Source organism: Mastomys coucha, unplaced genomic scaffold (assembly GCF_008632895.1).
Source record: "Mastomys coucha isolate ucsf_1 unplaced genomic scaffold, UCSF_Mcou_1 pScaffold8, whole genome shotgun sequence".
NCBI classification, from domain to species: Eukaryota; Metazoa; Chordata; class Mammalia; order Rodentia; family Muridae; genus Mastomys; species Mastomys coucha.
The window spans coordinates 37,600,502-37,627,951 of NW_022196914.1; the positions used below are offsets into that span (position 1 = coordinate 37,600,502).

General features: G+C 39.4%; 1 protein-coding gene across 11 annotated transcripts in view; it reads right to left on the minus strand.

Moving 5' to 3' along the window:
• Fam81b (family with sequence similarity 81 member B) overlaps positions 1–21,459 on the minus strand; it is a 62,826-nt gene extending 41,367 nt beyond the window's left edge. The window contains exons 1-5 of one of the 11 annotated variants that reach the window (XM_031360371.1): positions 21,255–21,422; positions 21,024–21,105; positions 20,806–20,882; positions 18,174–18,238; positions 2,966–3,209 (exon numbers count right to left, since the gene is read on the minus strand). In XM_031360371.1, coding sequence (XP_031216231.1) covers positions 2,966–3,209; positions 18,174–18,238; positions 20,806–20,882; positions 21,024–21,060 — 423 coding nt within the window. In that variant the 5' untranslated portion in view covers positions 21,061–21,105; positions 21,255–21,422. Of the gene's footprint in view, positions 1–2,965; positions 3,210–5,197; positions 5,240–5,291; positions 5,399–10,304; positions 10,418–18,173; positions 18,239–20,780; positions 20,883–21,023; positions 21,106–21,254 lie in introns of those variants that run through there. The other 10 variants (XM_031360370.1, XM_031360374.1, XM_031360373.1 and 7 more) reach the window with 10 other exon arrangements.
• Positions 21,460–27,450: the final 5,991 nt, after the last annotated feature.

Consider the following 27,450-nt stretch of genomic DNA (forward strand, 5'->3'; position numbering starts at 1 on the left):
TGTGTGTGTGTGTAGGGTGTGTGTGTGTGTGTGTGTGTGTAGGGTGTGTGTGTGTATGTGTGTGTGTGCGTAGGGTGTGAGGGTGTGTATGTGTGTGTGTACGTGTATGTATATGTGTATTGTGCACATTAGGGCAGGACCATGTCAAAAGATTATCAGTATTTTTAGTTACTTTTTAGTTCCAATGCAGAATACTTAAATGCTTAACTTTATATAAAACCATGTAAATTCAATTTAAAAACAATTAAGCTATAAAAGTACATGGAGACATGACGAATGTCATTTCCAAGGGTTTCGCTGATGTCAGGAAGCCAGCATGCACCTCTTTGTGAGGCTGGACTGCACAGGTCTTTTCATCTTTGTGTGCTGGGGCACCAAGATGGTTGGCTGAAATTATATTGGAAATACTAATAACAAACGTGGAGTCAAACAGCATGGGGCATATGGGGAGCTTATAGTTAAATGTTCAATAATGTGCCCCTGGCTATCATCCTTACTATATAAAAGAGCTAATCATATTGAACATAATTAAAAAGTGCTAAAAGCCCCAAAGATATATTAGCAAATGGCAGAGGAAATACAAACTATCATAGGCAGATTAACAAGTGGATTCAACATCTTCAAGGAAAAAACCCAGTACTTCATTTCTGTACATTAGCAAGGATTGAAATAATAAATCTCAGTGTTGGCATAGGCCCAGTATAAAGTACATCACATAACACTAATGGAGTGTAAATTAGTGCAGAGCTTGTGAAGCCAATTTAGCAACATTTATCAGGAGCTTTTATAGTGTCTATACCCTACTAATTACATTTCCAAGAATATATATTGTTGAAGTAACTCTATACACAAGGATATTTCAAAATTAAGAAAATAATTAAGCAAATGATGATCTATAACTTATGTAAAGAGATTTTAGTGATGTAAGTTTATTTTACACTAATGATTGTGGTTGAATTGATAGTCTGTCTCCTAAGTGGGATGCTTGCAGGGACTAGAGGGAATTTCCCTGGGTGTTTGTAGAGACAGCCATTTGGTGGTAGGATTGTTAGAGTATTTTCTCATGTTTCAAATTTTCTTCCTGATCTTTCAAATGAAATATAATGAAGAAACATTGCTTTTAGTAACTAGGGAAAATTCCCTGCCATAAAGCATAAAAATTTTCTTTACTGAGTTAAAAATAAATTAATTTTGAAACTTTCAGTGAAATCCTTGTTTAAAACCTTTTGTTTGTCTAGGTTTGGTGGGGTATGCCTATAACCCCAATTTGGAATGCAAAGGCAGAGTCACATGTTCAAGGCCAGCATGTCTCAAAAAAAAAAATTGACTTTTAAAAGGATCAAGCCACTCACTCACTCACTCTGCTGTTGCAATTGTGGTCTGATACCTCTCCATCAATTCCTTCAAGGACTTGAGTTAAACGTTAGTTCATATTTCAATATCTCATTAGGGACAAAATACAAATGGACTAGCTAAGTTGATGAGTCCAGCTTCTTTTCAAACATTGGAATAGCATCCGTTTCCCTATATAATGTTCTTTAACTGAGTTCTTTACCAATGCTAGCCTAGTAGTTTCTGCTTTGCAATGTTTAACTTGATTACCTTAAAATTTTGAACCCAGTTTTGTGATCCTGGGGATCAGTGTCAGGACTTGGATGAGCTAGGCAAGTGTTCTACCACTGCGCTGTACCTTCAGCTTTTGATTTTGCAAGACAAAGACTCACAGTATGGCACAGGCTATCCTGGAGAGTGTGGCTCCCCTGTATCTTGCCTGCAGCTGCTGAGGTTACAAGCACACATCAGTGTGCCTGGGGAATGGAAACAGTGTTCACACATTCATTTTGTGACTTCATGGGGAGTTTTACATTTTTGCCATCCTCTCCGTTGCATTGTGGAGTCCACTAGACCTATATGCAAAGATTAAACTTACACGAGCTCATGAGCCACTTGTACTCAGTTAATCCCACGTGTGCTATCTGGTTTTCTTTCTATTTAAAAAAAAAAAAATCTGTCCCAAAATTTCACTGGTACTTGATGAGGGGAAGTACAGAGCAGAACACTGTTGTCAATTTTCATGGTTATACAAGTTCTGAACTTTTGCCTGAAGTATACTCTCTGGATCCCTTGGCCGAAAGCCATCCATGTACATGCATGATGTGGAAAGACCCTTAGAACTCTGAACAAAAGGCCTATAATTATTTAGTGTAGGGATTTTGTTTGATTAAAAAAAATTGTTTCTTTTAACATATTAAAAATAATTTTTTAGACAAAGCTTCACGGAAAAACCCTGTATCAAAAAGGAAAAAAGCTTTTTTTGGGAGTGGGGGGCTGGTGTGTGACTTAGCAGTGAACTAATCTAAATCTAAGCCTCATGGAGATTTTCCTATGGAAGGAAAGCAAGCAAGCAGACATAGAGTCTTATGCTCCGTTGTGAGAGCCCTGGGTAAAAGTAAAGTTTAAGGGAGGCTGAAACTGCTGAGGTGGGGAAGGGATGATTCTGGTGTGAGGAAGGTGCTATTGTACAGGGTAGCATTTGAGCAGGAACTTCAAGAACGTACAGAACATTCAAAGGGCTAGCCGTGGGAAGATGGTCTGATGAATGTGAACAACAATGCCTAGCAGGGAGGCCAGCATGGCCAAGAGAGAAGAGAAGACTGGGCAGCAGGGGCATTGTTGGATTCAGTTTGTTGATTCATACACAGAGCTGTACTTCAACTTAAGTCAGCCTTACAGACCTAGACTAATAAAGCCTATGAGCACAACGTTTGGCACACTAAACTATTTTCTTTACTGTTTTCCATTTTCTAAGGAAAGTTTTGTTTTCGATACTTTTTACCATAGCGAGCTGTCCAAAGTTTAACTTTTTCTGGAGCAGCAGCAGCACATTTCTAATTGAAAAAATGATTTTGACAGTCAGTAGTAGTTTTTGTTGGGTGGTAATGGCCAAACATAGAAACAGATGTACCTCAATGTTTTGGCTGAGTTTCTTGACGATGCTGGTGATGGTCTGTATGTGACTTTCTAGTAACTTCCTGGCAAGGGATTCTTCTTTTCGAAAGCCCTGGCTTCCCTGGAGACAAGCAGAGATGTCCTCCTTGATGCGGAAGGCCTGTTCAAGGAGGAAGGCTACGGTGCGCTCCTGGTTATTCAGCCTGTCTTCTAGCTGACTTGTTTGGTTGCTTGGCATGACAGGAAGAAAGGGGCAACCCCTGGTCAGAAGAAGGACACACCATAGTGTTACAAGAGTGAACACAGGTCTGTGTCAGTCACTGTTCAATTGCTATGAAGAAACACTGTGGCCAAGACAACACTAACAAAAGAAAGCATTTAATTGGTGTCTTGCTCACAGCTTCAGAGGTTTAGTTCATTATCATCATGGTGGGGAGTGTGGGAGCATGCAGGCATGAGGTAGCTGAGATCTTTACATCCTGATTCACAAGCAGGAGTCAGAAAAGAGACACTGGGCCTGGTGTAGGCTTTTGAAACCTCAAAATCACATCTCCTAATCCAGTGGTTTTCAACCTTCCTAATCCTGGGACCTTTTAATAGTTCCTCACATTGAGGTGTCTCCCAATTATAAAATTATTTCATTTCTACTTCCTAACTGTAATTTTGCTACTGTTTGTTATGAATCATAATGAAAATATCTGATGTGAAGGATATCTGATATGCAATCCAAATGGGATTGCCACAGGTTGCAAACCACTGCCCTAATCTTTCCTAAACAGTTCATCAACTGGGGACTAAGCATATATGAGCCTATGGGAGCTATTTTCATTCATAGCAAGACACTAGGAACCTGAACTCATTTTCTTACTGCTACTTTTTCATTTTCTTCCCTGTGTCCTTTGCAATATGTAAATGCTTGATTCATGTCACATCTAAGGAATAGATGAGACTATGCTTTGGAACTGTTTTATACATCTCATAGATCTGGAGTTACTTCAAATACAGTAATAACAAGCTTAAAGTCAAAATGGTAATAATCAGAAAGGAATTAATAGTAACTTTAAGGAAAATGAGAGAAGCCTTCTTCAATGGCATATGTCTTTATATACCCTTGTATACAATTTCTATTTTAACCTAAAAAAATAAAGTTCTTATATATATATAAGAACTTATATATTGTATAATATATATATATATATATATATATATATATATATATATATATATATATATATAAAACTTTAAAAATACCGAACTGGGGACCTGGGAGATCACCCAGTAGTTAAAATGCCAGCTGTGCAAACATGAGGATCTGAGTTCATACCCCTAGAACTCCTATATAAGACCAGGCACAGTGGGGTACACTTTCTCCTTGGGGGGCGTGGATAGAGGCAGCCAGATCCCAATCAACTTAGCCAAACTGATGAGCTCCATGTTCAGTGAGAGACTCTGTCTCAAAAGATGATTGAGAAAGATACCTTATGTCAACCTCTATCCAATGCGCGTGCACACACAAACACACACACACACAGAGGCACACATACAGAAACACACACACACACACACACGCACACACAGGATTGTTTACAGAGTTTCTATGAAGATCTGTCTGGAATAGTAAGTAAAATGGCTACCACAAGAGAATTTTATAGCCAAACAAGACTGGACAATATCTTTGTATACAATATCTTTCTCTTGGTGACTTAGATTGTGTATTATCTTCTTAGTGTTTAACAGTATTATATTAGCTTCACAGAAAAGGAAAATGGTTTATAGAATAGATAAATAATTGCCCAAGGTCATTCTAGACACATGACTAATGCACTTGGTTATTTTATCCCTGAGTATAGGTCACTGCCAATGCTCTTAAATGCAGGTTTCTGAGCTCTTTAAAGGCTACAATTTCATTAGATTTATGTAGAAGAATTATATTAACTTTAAACTAGTCTGCAATGCCATTAAATTTCCTGGGGCCTTTCATTATGCTGTGGTTCAGTAGAGGAGCCTTTTTTTCCTTGGGACTTTCTTTAACACACAGAGCTTCTACAAGAGCACTCATTATAAAGGTGTATTTCAGTGTGAGGCTTCAAATACCAGCTAGTGTTGTATACAGGTGTGCATAGTAAGTACTCCCAAAGAAAGACTTAAGAAACTAGGGATTTGGGTCTGTATAAGCAGTCTAGAGAGAGATGGCCTAGCAGTGGTATATAAGACCAGGAAAGCCATCCCTCACCACCATGGAGCATACCTTTACCTGCAGCCTGAAGGTACTTGTACCACCTTGACATACTATCCCTATATTTCAAACAGAACAAACAGAGAGCAAAGAATAAGATGTTTACCAGGTAAGCTTGTCCAGTCTTCCTTCTTTAAAATGAGAACATTCTGGAGGATTCATCATGGCACCCTGTCTCTTTGACTGATTGAAACTATGGTGTATGGACAGATTCTGTGATTTAAAAACAGTTTATGTAACTGTGAAAATACTGATGAATCAGGCAGCCTGGAACTGAGGGGTTCTTCTAGCAATGTGCTGGTGAGATTATGCACTTCAAGAGAGATGTCCCAGCCTTTGGATACTAACAAACCTTGTGAAGCCTTCTAAGCCCAAGTCTCCTAGGGAGCCACAGAAATTGTGGGGAAATATTTTGTGTTTTATGCTACTGTGTTTTGACAGACTTTGCTATATGGTGGTAGATAAGAAATAAAGACATTTTTGTATCTGAAACATTGGTGGCCTGAGATTAAGGCAGTGATCCTGGACACAAGGGGACGATAGACATCATAGGGATTAAGCACTCAGAAGTTGAAGAGACTGGAAAATGAGTTTGGGAAAGGCAGTTATTTTACAGTTTCTAATCTGTTTTTAATGAACAATGACTCCTTTAATCAAAGTTGCAATTAAAAAAATACTAGATGTAGGGAAAAATAAATGAGATAGTGATTATATATATATACAACAATATATATAATATATAAATAAATTGACCATTGGTTAGACTGAGATATATCTAGAAATAGAGTATTGGATGTTTTCTGAAAATTTAGCAATAGTTGGTGATTTGGGGAGGACAGTGCAATTGGCCATGATGTGTGCCCTGTGTGTGCATGCACATATGTCATGGGGAGAAGACATTTTCAGCATTGTTGAGTTTGAGCTAAGGGCTAACCACACCACGTTTCCCAACAACTTTACAGATACCAGGTGCTTATAAACACTCCACTGGAATTGTCTGTCAGCTAGAGACTTACAGTATCTCAGTAGGTATCTATGAAAGGGGGAGAAGAAGCTGCTGCAGATACTGTGGTGTAAACAGAGGCTATATGCTAACATTACATCCTCACAAACATTTACATAGAAAAGAACTGAATTATCCATCTTGGCCCTACTCTACCTTACTGTCCACCTGGGCCTGTATTTTATCTCATTATCAGCCTCAGCTCTATCCAATCCTGGATGCTCCCTGCCACTGACTAGAGGCGCAGAGCTTGGCATATGATAATGGAGGAATCTGGAATGTCTGGAACAGCCTTTGTTTTTATGGAAAATCTCTTCCCTTCTGCTCAGGAGTCTTAGCAACTGCAGAATCACTGGTGAGGCTGCCTCAAGATCTTAGAATTCAATTCTTAGCTCTAGATGGGGCTTTAGGGGCCACAAACAGCTTTAGCCACCTTGAGAACTCAAGACTTTAAAAGAGAAAGAACCTCGAGAACTAATAGTACCATTGGCAGGTTCAAAAGGAACCCAATTCCCCTAAAGGCAGTGGATCACCCCAAGATGACAGTCGTTGCTCTGTTTAAGCTGGACTAAAGGAGGAGCAACTCTCAGGAACCAGGAAAGTGGGAGTCTGCCTGCCAGAAAGGACACTTCCCTTGGCTATATCTATGGTTATGAATCAACGTCCATGCTGGCCTCCAGACTCCTTCAGTATCTATTCACATGTACCTGGTTTCAAAGTCCACACTAGCATTCTGGCCCTTCTCACTGCCTCTTCTACCTTAAACCAGTCCACAGGCTCCTCTCCTGTCAGCTACATCCGTCTCCTTCTTTTTCTCCTACTCTGGACTCTTCCAGATTTTTCTCTCTCCTCATTCTCTCTCTCTCTCTCTCTCTCTCTCTCTCTCTCTTTCTCTCTATCTCTATCTCTCTCTCTCCCCCTCTCCCCCTCTCCCTCTTCCTCTGTGTTGTATATGTGTGCGTGCGTATGTATGTGTGTGTGTGTGTGTGTGTGAGAGAGAGAGAGGGACAGAGAGAGACAGAGAGAGAGAGACAGAGACAGAGGACATGTCAGTGGTTTTCACTCAGTTCTCTCTTAAAACCATGACAGCTGGTCTACATCTGTCTTGAAAAAAAAAACCATGAATTGGCTGAGACAAAGCACAGAGCCAAAGGACCTGAATGACTCAGGTCTTTGGAGTGAAATTTCTGGGTTGATAACAGTTTTGACAAAAATGCTGCATTAGCATAACTACCCTTCTCTCAACCTGAGAGAGTTCCTATGAAAACTTGGAAGACCTGGGAAGAGAAATCATGTACCCTGTGAAAAACGCTGGAGCCGTGAGTGTGTGTGTGTGCGCGCGCGCGCGCGCCCATGTTTAAGAAAGTGGGTGAGTTTGTAAATTCACTGATGTTATTTGTTTTTGTTTTTGTTTTGTTTTGGTTTGTTTTTTTTTGTTTTTTCGAGACAGGGTTTCTCTGTATAGTCCTGGCTGTCCTGGAACTCACTCTGTAGACCAGGCTGGCCTCCAACTCAGAAATCTGCCTTCCTCTGCCTCCCAAGTGGTGGGATTAAAGGCGTGCACCACCACTGCTGGCTCACTGATGTTATAATGTGCCTACCACTGGTGCTCTCAGCAAAGTAGTTTATTCCCCCTCCCAGGCTGGTCGAGCTTCCAGGAGGCAGCAGGTGGCCCGCTCTGGGACTTGCTTTAGTGAAGTCTTTTTAAGGTCATATCCATTGAGGCAGCTTATGTGCTGTGTGTGTAAACATGAAGGCCTTGCTCTGCTCTAAATGGCTTTGAAAGGCCATGTCCAATTCTTCGGAGATGCTAGAAGGCCTGTGTGGTTTGGGGTAAGAGATAGCTCAGTGTGTGGGGGAGGGTGAATAGGAAACAAACATTACCTGTGGCTTCTCTATTGCCCTTGGGGACAAACGACTCATATGATACTTGAGACTCTTGGGACCTTTGAGAAGAACCAGGCAGAGCTGAAGGCTTCTGTAAAGTGCTGAGTCACAATAACAAGAAAACAGGAAGCACAAGCCACCTGGACAGTTTCCTTATAGGATTCCCCTGCAAACGGCTCAAAGTGCAATGGCTCTCGACTTGCTTCTTGCCAAGCAGCTGAAAGTAAAGACCTGACAGAGGGTCCTTTGTATGTCTGACAGAGCTTGCCTGTGTTTCCCACCTCTAGGCTTATGGTATAAGAAAGACATATATGAAGCATATGAAAATCTTTTCTTGGGCTGGTGAGATGGCTCAGTGGGTAAGAACAACGACTGCTCTTCCTAAGGTCCTGAGTTCAAATCCTAGCAACCACATGGTGGATTATAACCACCCATAATGAGATCTGATGGCCTCTTCTGGTGCCTCTGAAGGCAGCTACAGTGTACTTATTTATAATAATAAGTAAATCTTTAAAAAAAAAAATCTTTTCTCATCCGGACTATATGTAACAAACAAGCATGTCCGTGATACACAAAGAGAAGGTAGATCATATGTAAACAATCTACAATGGACCAGAAATCAGCAGGCACATGTGTCTTTTACCTTCTACTGCTGTGAATGCCATTTTCTCTTTCTATATCTATCACGATTCACATGTCTAATTCATTGTTCAGGGACACAAGAACCTGAAAATCTTATTAGGTATGTCTTAGACCTGAACCCATAACCAACTTCCTGGATCTGTGTGCTTCAGCCCTGGGATTACAGATTTCTGTCACCACACTTGGCTTTTATTTGTTGTGGGTGTTGGGAATCTGAGCTCTGGGCCCCACTAGTTGATCTTCCCAGCCCCTAGGGTGATTTTTGTCTAAACCATAAATGACAGCACTTACCCATTTAAAATCCTCTCTGTCTAGGCTTAGTCATTCTCTGAGAGTAAGATAAGAACCCTGTTATAGTTCTGTCCCCGTGCCCCTCATTCCATTTTCCTGGGTTTCCTCTGACACCAAGCTGCCTTTTTCACTCAAAGCCATGGCACTTGCAGATCCTTCTGCACATGTAATTTTTATCCAGTTATTTAATGGCTGCTTCCTAGTCATAGCTAGAGCTCAACTCGAGTTTTCCCAGTTTGGACTCCTTTCTGCTCAGTTATTATCATGATACCCCAGTTCATCTTCTCCAAAGAACTTCATACACTTATTTTACCTGCCTTGCATTGAGCTTACTTTCTTCCATTTTAAACATGGATTTTTAAAATTTTATGTGTATAAATGTTTTTGTGTTCATGTATAGCTGTGCACCATGTATATGCAGTGTTGGTGGAGGCCAGAAGCATGCTGGAACTGGAGTTACAGATGGTTGTTGGCTGCCATATGGGTGCTTGGAATTAAGCATGGGTCCTCTGCAAAGCAGCAAGCTGTCTCTCCAGCCACTTCATTTACTGTCTGTCCTCTGTCACTAGAAAATGAGTCCTCTTATTTTCCACAGTATTCTCAGCACCCAGAAGGGCACATGATACATAATAGGAGGTTAGGATTATAGCTGACTAATTTCCATTGTTCTGTTAAGGCTTAGTAGAAAACTAAAGTCACAGGTCAGTCCAGAGTGAAAGAAAACAGCCTTGGCCCAGGCAGCATTGTTCCTTCCTATTGCCTGTACATCCAAGAAAAAGAAAAAGGCTGTGTGTGCTAAGGGTGTTTATTAGTCAGAGTCAACCTACACTCATTTGGCTAAAACTGTTCTCCTGGAAAATTACCAAATGGAATATATGCATATTCCTCTAGAACTGTACCATGCTGGCAATGCTCCCCTGTCTCAGGTGTGTGAGTGAGTGGGACAGAGTGGGAGGGGGTGCCAGGCCTGCTGATGGGGATGTGTAGCCTAGCAGTGATTTGCTCATTAACTTCTTTGAGATAATGCTTCTTGAGATCACTGGGCAGTTTGCTACCTGGGTTGCCATAAAAAAGGGGCTCTCTAGTTTTCAGTTCTAGACAGATGCTTATAAATGACACGATCAAGCCCCCCACCTCCAACTAAGATTATTTTCTTGGGTGTTTTCATTGTTGAGTACATTCCTAAATCCCTAATGGCTGTCCCTTACATCCTCTATGTTGGCATCATTCTTTTGGGCTAAGGTATGCAAAGTTTGGATAGAAACATACGAAACAATTCTAACAAAGAAAACTTGCTTCAAGGATCTTGGCCTCAAGGAGGATGATGAACATGAAGAAACTTCCCTTTCTTCCGTGGCCATGTGGTCATATGGTCATGCTGTGTGGTACATGGAACTGTTGAACTTATCCTGTGAGTACAAAACAAAAGTAAACTCTGGAAAAAGGACAGAGAACACCTGGTTGCTTGATGATTTTGTTAGGCCACCAAAGTAAGCCAACTCTAGATTTCATTGCTGTCATTACTATATAGGCTATTTCATGCCTTTATATTTAAGCTTTTTTGCTTGGGGTTTCTGTTATGTGCAGGCAAAAGCAATGTTTCTGTATCTAGTGACTTAAAAATTACATCATTATTAATTTATTTTGTGTGTGCGCATGTGTGTATGTATGTGTATGCATATGTGTATGGGAGCATGGTGGCTATAGCACACACATGTGGAGGTCCTGGGGATCCAAGGCCCATGGTCAGGATTACTGGTAGCCAATCCTTCGCCTGCTGAGCCATCTTGCCTGCTCCTATATTAGTGATTTACAAATAAGCATATAGCACTTACTAAGCATTTACTAAATTTTTACTCTGTGACTTAGTGTAATTCAGTGTTTCTCATAAAGACATTTGAACGGGTGATATGGGAGTACAGGGAGATTATTAAAGTACAGACTTGTTAGTTCCATCAGAGACCTATTAAAACAATGTTGGAGTGGGTCAGAAGAGCCATCATGTATGTATAAGGAAAGCACTTACATGATTCAAACTTTCCCTGAAGATTGAGCACCACAATGTTGGGAGTGTGAGTTGTGAATAAGAGAAGTCAGGATATAAAATGAATTGCTGAAGTGTGAAACATGAGCTCTCATGTTCTGTAGACATTCAGAAAACAAGCTGGCAAGTTGGAAAGCACAATAGTCTGAGGGTAAAATACAGGCTCTATCATTGCTCTGAAATCAAGGGTTGCTGGGTCTTGAAACAGGGCCAACAGGCATGGTCTGCTGTTTGGTTATGAGTGGTGTGACAGTGAGAAGCCTATGATAGCCAGAAGCCTATAGCAGGTGTTAGACCAACCAGTGCCATACAAGGATGCTACAGTCCTGGGCTATCAGGGACCCAAGTACCCTCTTCTTGGGATATGCTATAAGCTGTGATCAAAATTGTTCCTATACAGAGCATGCAGAAGCTGACCTTTCCCAGCAGAGAGACCAGTGGAGCAGGGCCGCCCCTCAACTCACCTGTCTTGTATGGTCCTGTATGTCAGAGCTGACTGAGTTGTATTTCTACTCTATAGGGCATGTTACTGCAGCCTCTACAGAGACAGCACATACTACCATGCAAATGTGTTTGCTTGCACCATGGAGACTCCTAAGGATGTATGCAAGTGCTAAGCTACAGTTCTTCATTTCCTGTGGTTTTTAAGGCTTATTTTAAAGGTATTTTTTCTCTAGAGAGCTGTCTGGAAGGTTTCTTGTCATGCCTAAGGCTTTCTGTCACCTAGAGCATAATTATCATGCTTGTTAATAATGCTCACCATTTGTTAGTTTTAGTCACAGGATTCTCAGATGTCAAAGGCCTTGCTTTCTCCTGCCATGCCCATTGCTCTAAGGAAAGGTCTTTTCTTACTTGTGCAATAACCAGAAGAACAAGTTTGTGAATATTTTTTAATGTAATGGAAATTCTTAATGGTACTATTATACAAATCACCAGGCTACTCCCAAAAGGGATATAATCTGAGAACTTTCAATGGCAGTTGTGTGACTATCCTGGTTTTATAAACACAAAAACAAATAAGCCAGCTAACTAACTCTTAATAATATGCTACATTAAGGGAATCTTGTTTTAAATTTAACTTGGAAGGGAAGAAATAACTGAATATTCCAGATGTATCCAGATGGAGTTACTAACCACAGCATAAAGAAATCTGAGGGTGTCTCCAGAGAGGCTTTGCACACATCACTGACTGTAGCTGCATCTGAACAGATTCTCCCCAGACTCTAAGTTCTGCTTCCCTGGGAATTGGTGTGACTTACACCAGCTGTGCTGTGGCTGGCAGAGATTCTGGTACATGGGCCCTCACTTTGCTGCCTGTTATGTCCCTGTGAAGAGAGCACTATATTTACTTAGGAACTTCAGATAACCATTTTTGAAACCTGTACAAGCCAGAGACAAAAACATGAGAACTTAAATCCTCTTCTACATACAATAAAGCCATAATGAGAAGATTTTTCTACATTTTCACGAGATCAACATTAAGGATTAGTTATATTCTGAGTTTATAGCATCCTGTAAGGAAATTCTCTGTGCTTGTTGCCATATGACAAAGACAGATCACTCACATCATGATACATGAGAAATGCTCCAGCCAAAGCTTAGCAACAGAGCCATTCTCATGTATCATGATGTGAGTGATCTGTCTTTGTCATATGGCAACAAGCACAGAGAATCACATCATTAAAGAACGCTTGTCACCACAGGGATGAAGCAGAGACTGAGGGAATGGCCAACTAATAACTGGCCCAACATAGGACCCATCCCATGGGCAAGCACCAATCACTAACACTATTAATGATACTCTTATGCTTGTGGACAGGAACATGCTGTCCTCTGAGAGACTCTACCAAGCAGCTGACTCGTACAGATGTAAACACCCATAGCAAACAGTGGATGGAGCTTGGGGGGACACTTACAGAAAAATAGGAGGAAGAATTTTGGAGGGGATAGGAACTCCACAGGAAGACCAAGAGAGTCAACTAAGTTGGACCCTTGGAGCTCTCAGAATCTGAACCACCAACCAAAGAACACACATGAGATGGATCTAGGCCTCCCAGAATAAATGTAGGAGAGATGAAGCTTGGCCTTCATGGGAGTTCCAAACAACTGGAGCAGGGGAACGGGGAGTGGGGAGTACTATTCCAAAGCTGTTGCCCATATGTGGGATATGTGCTACTAGATAGGCTGTCCTGTGTGGTCTCAGTGGGAGAGAAAGCACCTAGCTTCTAAAAGACTTGAAGTGCCAGGGTAGAGGGGATTCCCAGAGGCCTCCCACCACTCAGAGGAGAAGGGGAGTGGGAAGGAGAGGAAGGGTTGTTGGGAGGGAGTAACCAAGAGGGGGGCAGTGAGTGGGACATAAATTGAATAAGTTAAAAGAAAGGAATGCCTGTCTCTGTCCTAAGAGGACCTGGTAATGACTGTCTTTACACCCTAGATGTCACATTTTTTTTATTTGATATTTTCTTTATTTACATCTCAAATGTTATCCCCTTTCCCAGTTCTCCTCCAAGCCCCTTGTTCCAGAAACCTCCTACCCCTTCCCCCCCCCTCCTGCTTCTATGAGGGTATTTCCCCACCCGCCCACACACTCCTGCCTCCCTGCCCTAGTATTCCCCTACAATGGGGCATTGAGCCTTCACAGGACCAAGGTCCTCTCCTCCCATTGATGCCTGACACAGCCATCTTCTGTTACATATGCTGCTGGAGCCATGGGTCCTTCCATGTGTATTCTTTGGTTGGTGATTTAGTCCCTGGGATCTCTGGGGGCAAAAGCTTAGAATACCGAAGATACAATTCATAGACCACATAAAGAAGAAGGAAGACCAAAGTGTGGATGCTTTGGTCCTTCTTAGAAGGGGGAATAAAATACAGGAGCAAATACAGAGACAAAGTGTGGTTTTAGAGACTGAAGGAAAGGCCATCCAGAGACTGCCTCCACCTGGGGATCCATCCCATATACAGTCACCAAACCCAGACACTACTGTGGATGCCAAGAAGTGCATGGTGACAGGAGCCTGATATAGCTGTCTCTTGAGAGGCTCTGCCAGAGCCTGACAAATATAGATGGCACATTCTTATAAGCAGATATTATTCTCACTCCACAGTGACCTCATCTTAGCAATACTTGTAATGACCCGACTTTCAAATGAGGTCACTTTCTGATATAATGGCTATTAAGAATTCTCCTTGTGAGAATGTGGCACACAGGGTCTGAAGACAGTCATTACCAGGTCTTCTTGGGACAGTGACAGGCATTCTTTTATGATTTTATATTACTTATTGTCTTATTTGATGCATTGAACATTTTATCTATTTCAATTTTAAATACTGTCTGACTAGCATCTAGACCCCTGTCTTCCCAAAATGTACCCTCAAGAGAGTTGTTGACATATACCATGACTATAACTTTGTTTCTCAGGCCTCCTTTTGATTTAGGCAGAATTTTCACCTTAGGCAAAACAGATTGGAGAGTCCATATATCTGATATTATCAAATATACAAACATCTGTTTATATTTCTAGCCTTCTTACTCCAACCGTCTCCACCCCCTCCGTATTCCTGCCTGACAAATTTTGTCCTTGCCCAGGTGTCTACCTGCCCATACCCTGGTCTGCTCAAATTGCTAACCTGTAAGCAAAAATTGTCCTGGCAGGCTTACCAGCAATCTGTTCCTCTTCCTTATCTGGGATCAAAGGTATGTGAAAGTGGGGATCTTTGTCTAATTTGCTCGCTGGTGACATTGTAAGTACCTAGCCTAGAGCTTGCATATACTAGTAAGTAAGTAATAACCAGTTCCTGAAGGATTAGAAGAGACCTCAGAAAGCATTTTATTCCAAGGTGAGGAAAAAAATTATCTCCTTGTGTGTACTGGCTGGTTTTGTGTGTCAATTTGACACAGGCTGGAGTTATCACAGAGAAGGGAGCTTCAGTTGGGGAAGTGCCTCCATGAGGTCCAGCTGTGGGGCATTTTCTCAATTACTGATCAAGGGGGTAGGGCCTCTTGTGGTTGGTGCCATCCCTGGGCTGGAAGTCTTGAGTTCTGTAAGAGAGCAGGCTGAGCAAGCCAGGGGAAGCAAGCCAGTAAGTAACATCCCTCCATGGCCTCTGCATCAGCACCTGCTTCTTGATCTGCCTGAGTTCCAGTCCTGGCTTCCTTTGGTGAAGAACAGCAACATGGAAGTGTAAGCTGAATAAACCCTTTCCTCCCCAACTTGCTTCTTGGTCATGATGTTTGTGCAGGAATAGAAACCCTAAGACAAATTAATTAATTAATTGGGATAGCCAATTAAATAAAAATAAGACATTCGTGCACACAATTTGTTTTCCATTCAAAATTAAATCCTGTGAGAGGATAATATGTGTTCTAAAATTTCAATTACTGAGTTTATTCCATAAGAAGATGTAGATAAAATCATGGGCAGAATTAATTGAGAAGTATCAAGAGCTCATCTTCAATCAATTGAAACCCTACTCTTTTACACAGAAGGCAGAAACTGTCTACAGAGGGAAAGGAAGCTTTCTCTATTACAGCCAACTGGGCTACTATTGGACTCAAGCGTTCCCTATGGAAGCCCTGGACTCCACTAGTGTGCTTTTGACCAGCAGGAGAAACGAAATAAGAAACAAGACCTTGGTGCTCTTCAGTTCATTAAGTTTAAATGAGCATATGTACAGGGTTATAAAGCCAGTATGTCTGCTAATTGCAGATTAGCAAACCAATATGCACATTAGAACTATTTTCTGCCTTTAATAGGATGACACCTTCACCATTGTACTATAAATACTTGAAAACATTCTGCTGCTCCACACGTGTTATTAATATGACCCAACATTATCACATATGGATAATTATGTGGGTTTTACTACAATTGATATGCCAAGAAAGACTCCATGAACAGTCACTTGACCAGCTTCTCCAGTATGCCTTTCTCTAAGCTGAACTTTCTCATATCTCTTTTGTAATGCATGCAAGTTTTGCTTTGGGGAGCTTATTAGTACAATTTTTTGAATACTACCCTTAAACATATTGATAAATGTCTATAAGGATGACTCCCTGAAGCTGTGTAATGCTTCTTAAGGTAGTTTAATGACTGGACAATGACCTTCACTTGTCAAAGTGCCTTATTTGCATTCCAGTACATTTGTTGCCAGTTGGTGATTTAGAGGGTACAGTTATTTAAAGAAAGGAAAGTTGAGTTTGTTTTATTAAATATGTCAATTCAAAATTCTGCAGTGATAGTTGCAATGTCTGAATGTCATTTTGTTTTTCTGCTAGTCAGCATCCCATAAGCACTTCTGTTAGTATAGCTCATCCAATTCAGTCCCCTGCCACCGCCACCTGCCTTCCTCTCCATTATATCTGTCAGCTACAGTTCATCAAAAATTGATAGTTGGTGCATCATGATAGAGTACTGCAGGGTTATTAAAAAGCATAAGGTTCCAGAGACGCTGTGTTTGAGGCAGCAGTGTGAGAGAACAGAAGGGAAGAACACCATAGATCTAACCATCTCAGGTAGTAAATAAAATAGTCACCTGACTTAGGCATTGAGAGGTGGGGTTGTGAGTGTGAATTGGGGTAGAAATGAATGCTGGGAGCGGTCAACCTTTGTCTTTGCTGAAATGCAGCTGGATGAGATAACTAAGCACATAAAGGTGTTTGCTGACAAGCCTGGTGACCTGGAACTCACACATGCAAAGACAGAACCGAACTCCCAAAGGTTCCTCTGGCCTCCACATGTGCACAGTGACACACATGCTCATACATATATACATATAACGTGCATATGTAAGTATAATTAACCTTTTGTTTCACTGAAACCCAAGATAATGTTTTAAATTTTAAGGTTGTTATCCTTCCTCAGGAGTTTATTCTCATATCTCCTGGAACGTAGCTCACTCTGCCTTCCAACTGGAATTATCTCACTAGGTCAGAGCAATAATTTCTAATTTCTATTTGTCACATACAGATAGGTGGAAACAACTCTCCTTTTTTCCAAGATGCTAAAGTTAGCTAATGTGTCCTTTAACTAATTCTGGAAATACTACATCCATTGTTCCTAGTTCATCTATATAATGACACACTTTAGAACACTAAGAAAAATAATTTTTCCTGTTTGGATCTCTACTCTCACAAATAGTAAATCCATACTCATGTGAGCAATTGCGGGATATGCAAAGCATGAAAAGAACGAAACACTGAAGTGCTGAAATGAATTAAATTCATTTGGCTGAGAACAGGAGAATTTAAAATTTCATAATTTTCATTGTCAAAGACTTTAAAAATCAGTCTCCTATTTATGATGCTTCTTCTTCTTGACTCATTTCATTTATTTGGCCACATCTCTCCTGTGGTTAGAATGCATATTATAGAATCTAGATTATTTTAAAGCTGCAGTAGACACCAGGAACTTCTCATTTTTGCAAGTGAAACAAAAGAACTAATCTCCCAAATTCAGAGTTGAGAGCAATAGTGACAGGGCCAAGACAAAACTGCTTTGCAGCTCTTCACAGGAGTCCAGACAACAGACCTTTTATGAAGAGAAGACAGCTCCAACCCAGATGCAGTGCTTCTGAAATACCACCCCTAAAACATAGAATTCTGGGGCATTTTTAGCAATATGCATCTACCAATAGTTGTGTCCTAAGAACCAGAGCTGTCCAATTTCTGTGGGCCACTCCAATGGACTCCAAGTATAGCATTGTAAGAAGGAATATGGTGGAATTTGACTTTTTTGAAAAAGTCCATTTTTTTTTCTGATAATTAAAATGTCTAAGTTTCCTGGCTTTTGTTTTTTGTTGTTTTGGTTTGGTTTGGTTTTATGTCATGGTGTCAATGGATCTACTTGGCTCACTTTGAAAGTTATAGTTATTTATCTGTTGTGTTTTGTGTCACTTCCGGCCCCAGTTGTTTTATTCCCCTGACTGGTCTGCAGGAGTTTATGAAGTCACGTAAAGAGAAGGTAGCACCTTGTGTTTAGGAACAGTGAGCTTGGTCTGTCTGAGGTTGTTCAGGCTTTTCTGAGAGCAGAGAGCTACTTACATGACTTGAAAAGTTTCATTCAGCCATTTTAATCTCTACGGAGTCATTAAATGCAATAAGTAGACTTAGCTTATAGACTTACTTGTCAACATATTCAACTAGATCTGTAGCGTTCTTAGTTGACATTTTGGCTGGAGATAATCTTACCTAAAACAGAGGTGACAGATTCAAAATGTATCCTGTGATGCTGTGGTGGACTTTTCTTCAAACATCCTGTCTTTCAATAAATGTAAATAAAATATGTGCCCACAGCTTACCTATGGCATGCTTGCATTGATACTGACTGAAACTGAAATTAGGTTCTGGGGCACTCCTAAAGATCATCGCTTCATAGGTATACTCACATATCAGGAAGTTAAAGCCGTACATCATTCCTAGATGAAAACTGCTAAATGAAAGCTCCGGTGATTACTGACTGGGTTTTGAAAGAAGTTCAAGGACAATGAATTGTGCCTGACATAGTAATTTCCTAGGGGAGCCAGCTAATTTTCAAAACAGCCCCACACAAGAAAGCTAGTCAATCTAAGGTAATTTTATATTCTAAAAACCCTAGATGTCAAATTATTATAGATGTGAAATAAAAGTATAGAACAGCTACATGTATAATTTAGTAGCATGAAACAAGTTAGCTATATGAACACTTTGCTGAAGATTTCTAATTCACTATTTTGCTACTTCTAGATAGTTCTATTTCCTTCCAAAGGTTGATAATTTGCTAACATTTCTATGAGGAAAAAAGATACCAAATATGTTCACTATTTCTTTATATGGAAAACAACTAAATGTCTAATGCATTTTTAAAAGTTTAAAAACAGCAAGTTTTATTCTAATTTTAATAGGCAATCACTGAATTGGATTCAGTGGAGGGAATGTGATATTCTTCTTCAGTTAACAAATTAAACAAGATATGTTTGTTGGATACTTTACTTGGGTTATATCGCTGCATAACAAAACAACAGAATAAAATATTAAGCAATTATTCAGAGTTTAAGAAAATATTCAGAAATTAGTTCTTTGGCTTGTTTAATGAAGTCAACCATTTCCTGGGTTAGGGCCAAGACACTCAATTTTAAATCCCCCTCCTCTAAAAAGAAAACAAAATTTGAAAACTAGGCAACTCTATTATCAAGAAAATTTGTAGTAGCCATGATGGTTTGATCCAACACAGTTAGCAGGAGGCTATCAGAACAGGCTCCAGGCTGCTTAGGATGCAGCCAGTGAGCTTCTAAGAGAGTGTGGTGCCCCTGAGCATACTGGGAATTAGGGTCTGCCAGAGGTTAGATGTGCCCTCACTCAGACTTCCCTACAGCAATGTTTCTCAACCTATGAGGCATGACTCCTCTGGGAGTCACATAGCAGATATCTTATCTATCAAATATTTACATTACAATTCATAACAGTATCAAAATTATAATTATGAAATTGCAATGAGATAACTTTATGGTTGGGGATCCCCAGGAGATTAGGAACTATAGTAAAGTTTTACAGCATTAGGACGGTTGAGAACCACTGTCCTAGAGAATCCTCGGGTGCCTATGCACACATTTGTGTTCTGGATACCATCCGTTGTCCCTAGAGGACTGACCAGATTTCTACCCTAGCATATCTTCTCACTACTATTTCTTACTGCAAATGCTCTGAGTCCTGAACTTATTATTGACTACACACAAGACACCTTCTCACTGCTCCAATGAACCCCAAGGGGAATGAGTGTGTCCAAAGGAAGTTAATTACTAGGATATTCTCATTTTGTCTACTTTGGGGGTATAGTGTGTATATATGTATATGCTTTTTCAATGTATTCTTAGGCGCTAAGATGTGGTTGTATGCAAAAATTATTTCGCAAACCTATTTATGGGATTTTTACATGAGCCAATTTTCATCTGTTCACAGTGCATTTTAAAATATTGTTAATTCTTATCCTATGGAATCCTTTCGTATATAGATGTTTTGTGCTCTAATAGCTCTATGAGATCAGTATCATTGTTTTCATCATATGTGACAAAAGTTCCTTTAAATCAAGATGGTTCTTTTCATAGGTGAAGAACTTGAGGATTAGGGAAGCAATGGATCATGTGATCCTTATACACTGAACCTGTTTGCTTGCCAATTTGGAATGCACAACAAAAGCAAGGCCTAACCTATTTTCTCTAAAAGGAAATTGAGGTTAAGCAATCATCCAGTCTAACACAGGGACCTAAAGCCAGTGCTTGATGTCATGTTGGCTTTTTGGTACCTTTTTCATAAGAAGAGACTGTACATACTGCTCAGGTGTTATTAAACCCTACCAAAGTCCAAAACATAACTTGCTCTGCAAGGTCTTTATCATTAATGCAAATTACGAGAAGTACCGAAAAAGGAAACATTGCATATAACTATTCTTTTTCTTAAAGAATCTTTATCAAAGTAAATCATTATCAAATTAAAAAAACTTGGCCCCATATTAAAAATCAGTTCAGTTAAGATATTTAGAAACTGAGGTTTTGTTTTGTTTTGTTGTTTTGTTTTGTTTTTGTTTTTGTTTTTGTTTTTTTGGTAACCTCACTGCTCTGTTATGTTATCAAGGCAGAACAACAGAAACTGCGGAAAAACAGTCATTCTTCTGGGATTCCTTCAAGCTCTAAACAACCCCCAGCTTCAGAGCAACTGAACAAAGTATTCCATTCTTAATATGAATATCTGAAAGTACTTGCTTTCTTTTCTTGGTCACTCACTGAGCCAGGAAGGGGGCCATCAGGTGGAGCAGGCTGTTCTTCCGCAGGCAGAGAGGCACTTTTGTTTACATCTGTATCTAGGCAACCAGAATGCAGAATCAGATTGCACTGGTGGCATTTTAGGATTTGAAGCTAGTTTCTAAACAGGTGTCAAAAGTCAAAGAGAGGCTTCCAACTTGTTGAAACGTGCCTCTCCCCTCCCCCACCCGTTCCCTCACCTGCCAGAATCCTATCTTTAGCTGATGAGCAGAACATATTTCCACAGGTACTTCCAAAAGCATTTGTTGAGGTTAAATAGACCTAAAATATTGGGAGATACATTCAGTTGTGTCCAAGAGAAGAGCTGTGGGTCTATGAGATTTTTTTCTTTTTACTTTGTTTACATATTGTAAGAAATGTAAGAGGGAAATATGAGAAATTTAAAGACTGAGCTGTCCATGGGTAGATACCTGAACTCATAAAGTTGATTTCCCAGCTTTATTATTATTATTTTGTTGACTTGCTTTTTATTTTTGAAAGGGAACAGAAATATGTTCTGGGGGTTGTTTAAGCGTTCCTTCTTAAAAAGCCAAAATACTAAGGACTCCTAACTGCATCCAACCTAATGTCCTCATACTTCTGAAACATCTTTCCAAGGGCAGCTGAGGAGCATTGTGACTTGGAGGGATCTGTGATGTCAGTGAGGTCCCTCTCACACCTCAAGTGCTGAACTCTCTGGGATTTATGAGGTTTTTCGGGGGGGGGGCTCCTCCATTCCAATTGCTCATTCACTTTGTCTCATTATATGAGAAGTGACCCAATATTTCAAATGCCACCTGAGATTTAGTTGATGAGTTTAACGAGAGCACAGTGTCCGTCAAGTTAGAAGTAAGAAAGAAGAAAAGGAAAACTATTACTTTATTCCTTAATCTTTGTTCGTGTATGCTTGTTGAGGAAGCTAACTCCTTGAGGCCATTAGGGGAACACCATGGGCAGTTGAGTTACAATGGCAGATGGCCTGAGTCAGGAGTTAAATAAATACTGGATTTTGGCTTAGAAGAAAATTTTATTCATTAATTGCAAAATGAAGTGAACTATTTTAGTTTTAACATGGTTTTTTTTCTCAGTTTTAAAATTAGAATTCAGGTGTTATCATTTGCTTAGCTTTCATATATGGAAATGAAGCTACTGGTTACTATCCAAATTACAGTTCTGGCTTTGTCTCGCTCCAAGGACTTAGGCTGTTTAGGATGGTGAATAAGAAATCTTGTCCCAGATATAAACACAGCCGGTGATTTTGGCTCCAATATGAGATATCCTGTAATGCTAAGCTAAGCTTTGTAAGTTAGAATGGCTTTACAAGCAGACTATGGTCCCCAGCCCACTTACTCTTTTATCTAGCACCAAGTGAGACTGACATTAATCAGTCATTGAAATTAGATAGTTCTGGATTTCAAGAGAGTGGCTTGAAACCCTGACTCCTTTGCACTATGGGAAAATATGTATTACTTCTTCGAGCTTTAGCTTCTCTTCTGTAAGATGAAGCAATAGTGGTCCCATCAAGTGTCGGACGAAATGCAACATATATTATTACATTAAGTGCAATTGCATACTGAGAGTTCTCATCTGAGAATCAAGCCACTGAAAGGTAACTACTACTGGTTATTATTTAACAAGGCATTATTTATCTAAGGAGTTATCTAAGAAATAGGTCCAAGCAAGGTCTGCTCCAGGGGAAAAACAACCGAATCTGATCTTTCTCACCAATCTTTTTGGATTATTTCCCTCTTTAAATTTGTTTTGTTGTTGTTGTTGTTGTTTTGTTTTGTTTTGTTTTTCAAGATAGGCTTTTACTTGGTATGTAGTTCAGGCTGGCCTTGAATTCACAATCCTACTGCCTGTCTCCAGAATCCTGGAAATAGTCATGTACAACCAAACTTAGTTAAACTCATGGTTTAACCCATGGTATTTGGCTAGAGAAAAGAGCCCCACTGAAATGGATAGTTTAATTGATTGGGACTCTAGATATACATGGCTGATTTGTTCATCGACTAATGAGTGTGTTTAACACACACACACATATACACACACACCATTACTGTATATGTGACTTGTGTATGTGAAATCCTTTCTGAACATCAATGATCTATGATTCTTGCTAATTTAGAGTTAGTAAAATTATAACTTAAAGTACAAACCCCAAAATCTTCAAATTCAATCTAACAATGTTTTTTTTAAATGACTTATATTCTGATAGTCAATAATACATAAGAAATACTCCTGAGTTGGAATGATCAGTGTCTAGGATCATCCAAGACAAAACTCTGTGCACTGCTTGCCTTAGGGACTGCCAATCACACTATACATTTTTCATATTTGCTATGATTTCTCAGGTACATGCCAGGGGATATTTTAACAAAGTAAATCTACTAAAACTGTTTTCTGATAGATAGAATCAAACAGTATTGAGAAGATGCAACTATTTTTAACTGACATAAACAATGTATGTGGGCATGCAGATCTGGGTATCTGCTATGTCCTCAGCTGATCTAGTTTCACTCCACCTGGGCCTAAGCAGGCAGCTATTATTGGACAACTAACTCTTCAGGAAGTTCCTCTGCCTTTCTTTTCCCCTTTGTCTCCAGGAGGTGTCTCAGTACTACTAGGTAACTCTTCCTATGGAGACTCATTTGGATCTGAAGTATTTTTCTGAGCCTTAAGTCCTTTTCTTTGGTATTCTGATTTTAACCTCTGATCTGTGTTTACCATTTAATATTTATAAATTATTTCTCATGGCCCACCTCATGATTCATATGTTAAGAAAGGCAGCATGACTATATAAATATTACAAATAAAATTACAAAGAAGTTCGGCGATGTTAAATAATCCATCTGGGTCAATAATGAAGCCAACTAGCTCCCAAGTTTCTTAAACCTCAGTCTTGTGTTCACTCCTCCAACCCCATGCAGGACACATTTCATAGAATTCTGCTAACATATGGAGATTTGTCTTCCTTGCTAAAAGGGTTCTCTGCGTTTGAAACCAAAGGAAAGCAGAGGGTTGACATTTTAGCAAGTAGATATATAAAAGTATATTTTTGTTCCCCTGGAATGAAATGACTTCTCTAGTTGTAAGACAGAACATACAGACCACCTAGCAGAGTGTTTGATTCTTCCTTTGGTATCAGAATGAGTATATTCAGGGTTTTTTTTAACTACTCTTTAGAGGATAGTCTTTTTTTTTTTTTCTTTTAACTTTTAGAGGATAGTCTTTTTTAAAAAAAATATTTTTATTAATCCTTTGAGAATTTTATACAATATGTTTAGATCACATTCACCCTGATCTGAAATTCTTCTGAGATCCACCCCTACTCAGTCCAATTTCTGTTGCTCAAATACCCTTGGGATCAGGCCTGCCCTAGAGTGTGCTTGACCTACCCAGGCTCACGCCCTTAAAGAAAATGACTCTTCTACTCTTAGCAGCTCCAAATGGCAAGAGATCTCTAGTGAGGGGTAGAATTCTGTGCCCACCTTCCCCCACATGCTGCAACTGTGTCTGGCTTGAGCTGGTACAGGTGCTTTCACAGGTGTCACGAACATCTGCGAGTTCATATGTGTAACTACTGTAGTATGTACAGAAAACACTTTTACTTTTAGCTATCCGCAACGTCTGGCTTTTATAATCTTTTTTGCCCCCTTCCTCTACAAAGATCCAGAAGCCTTGTAGGAAGGGGCATGGCTTTTATGTTTCAATAAGGGGTGAGTACTTCATAGTCTCCTACTCTCTAAATGTTATCAGTTGTGGATCTCTGTTTTGATGTCATTTAGTATAAAAATGCCATTTGATGAGAGCTGAGGGATGCACGGACCTCCAGGTATAGCAATAAGTCATTAGGAGTCATTTTAATATTATGTTCATTTAACAGAATAATAGTACTAGGTTTTCTCCTCAGGCCTATGACCTGTCTAGTTACAAGTTTTAGGGCCTGAAAATGGAGCCAGGTATGGATACCATTTTATGGACTAGGCCTTAAATTCAATCAAAAAGTAATTGGTTACTTTCAAGATGTTCATACCATTATTGTATAAGTGAGCATATCTTCCCAGGGGAGAGTCATTGTTATAGTTCACAGAGTTTGAGCTGGGTAAGATTAATCATTTCTTTACTCCTCTAGTACTGTACATAGCACCTTCCAGCACTATGAAAACTAACCAATATAGATGAAGCTTATAGGACTGTACCAAACTTGATTTTTTTCCATGTTCTATGCTTCAAGAGTGTGGTTCTAGAAGGTAAGCAAGAGCAAAGCAATAGCCTGTATTGTTTTGGGGTCTATGGGATTTCACTGGCCAACAACTCAGCAAAAGAGACAATCTATTCCTGTTACTAGCATGTGCTGTCTAGTTAGGTACTGTACTCTTATTATAGAGTTACTCCTTTTAAACTTTTTATTTATGTTTATGTATTAATTTTAGGAAGTTTCGACAGTAGTTAGTTTCCATATGGCTTTTTAAAAGGGCCTTTCCTGTTATTGTTTCCCATATTTCTTCCTCTACCCTGCCCTCCCATCCCCACCCCCATTTCATATTTCCTGTTTCCTTCCCTCCTTTTGTCATTATATTCTCCCCTGCTTTGAAATATTTCCTCTTTTCCCATATTCCCTTACTAGTTTCCTAACCTCAATGGGTACTCCAATTCACACATATCTAAAGAATCAACAGTTACATACACTTATAAGAAACAATTGCAGTATTTGTTTTTCTGCCTATGGGTTACTGAACTGTATTAGTTACTTTCCTGCTGCTGCAATAAAAGACCATTACCAAGACAGTTTAGGAATGAAGGAAGGGTTTATTTGGGCTTAGAGTTCCAGAGGCACAAGAGTCCATTTCCTTGAATGATAGGGAGGCATGGCTACAGGCAGCAATGGAAGCAGGGATAACTGAGAGCTCACATCTTTGAATCACAAACAGAAGGCTAAGAACACACACTGAGAATACCACAAGGCTTTTAAACTTCAAAGCCTGTCCCAGTAACATACTTCCTCCAGCAAGGCCACACCTCCTAAGCCTTCCTAAACAGTGCCACGAACTGAGGAGCTGGTACTTAAATCATCTATACTCTGTCAGACATCTCATTCAAACCACCATTCTCATTCAAAATGAAATTATCTTTGAATTTTATAATTTTGTTTTTCTTAACAGGTGACTGATATTCCACGGCATAAATGTATCATATTCTCATAATCTACTCATCAGTTGATGGACATTTAAGCTGTTTTCCTTTCCTGACTATCATGAACAGTGCAGCAGTGAACATGGATGAACAAGTATGTCTATAGTAGGATATAGCCTTTTGGGAATGTGCCCAAGAGTAGTATAGCTAGATCACATGGTACAATATTTCTAGCACATTGAGCAGTCTTTGTGCTGATTCCCATAGTGTCTGCTTCAGCTTCTACTCCCACCAGAAGTCAGTAGTATTTACCTTTCCCCACATCAACTAGCATGTCTTGTTACTTTTTAAAAAACAATCTTAGCCATTGTTTGTAGTAAGATAAAAATCTCAAGACAGTTTTAGTTTTTTGAGGTTCCTAATCCATGTGGACTTGAGTGTTTTGCTGGGTAAGAGTTAACAATATAGTCTCATTCTTCTGTACATAGCTATCCGATCTGATCAACACTGGGTTTCATTTTTTGTTTTTATTTTATTTTATTACTACTATTTAAAATAATGCAGTCTTTTACCACTGTGTATTTTTTTGTAACAGGTGGGTATAGCTGTATGGAATTATATCTAGGTCTTTAATTACATCCCTTTTGTCAGCATGTCTTATTTATGTCAACATTATGCTTTTTTTTATTACTATAGCTCTGTAGCATAACTTAAAACCAAGGGTGTTCTCTTATTGTTCAGTATTATTTTAGCTAGCCTTTGTGTGTGTGTGTCCTTATAGAAATTAAAATTATTTTTATATTTCTGTACATAATTGCATTGGAATTTTGATGGAGATATTGTTTAATGTATCAATTGTTTTTTGTAGAATGAATATTTTTGCAATATTAATCCTACAGATCCATGAACATGAGGGGTATATTCATGAGCATCTTCTTGTATCTTCTTCAGTATTTTTCTTGAATGTCTTATAATTTTATTATGCAAATCTTTATCTTAGTTATACTTATTCCAAGAATGTCTGTCTGTCTGCTTGTCTATCTCTGTGTCTGTCTCTGTCTCTGTCTCTGTCTCTCTTTCTCTCTCTCTCTCTCTCTCTCTCTCTCTCTCTCTCACACACACACACACACACACACACATATGCACATAAATTTGAGGCTATTGTGAATGGGATAATTAGTTCCTTAATTTCTTTCTTGGTATGTTTGTCATCTGTATATAGGAATGCTACTGGTTTCTTGATGTTAATTTTATATACAGATATTTTGCTGCATATGTTTATACACTATAGCAATTTTCTAAGAGAGTCTTCAGTATATTTTACGTGTCATATCATAGCATATCATAAGTAAATAGAGATACTTCATTTCCTATTTATATACCCTTATCTCCATTTATCTTTCCATTATGGCTAAGCCTTCCAGAACTATATTGAACAACAATGGGGAGAGTGAACATCCCTATTTTGTTCTGATATTAGTGGAAATACTT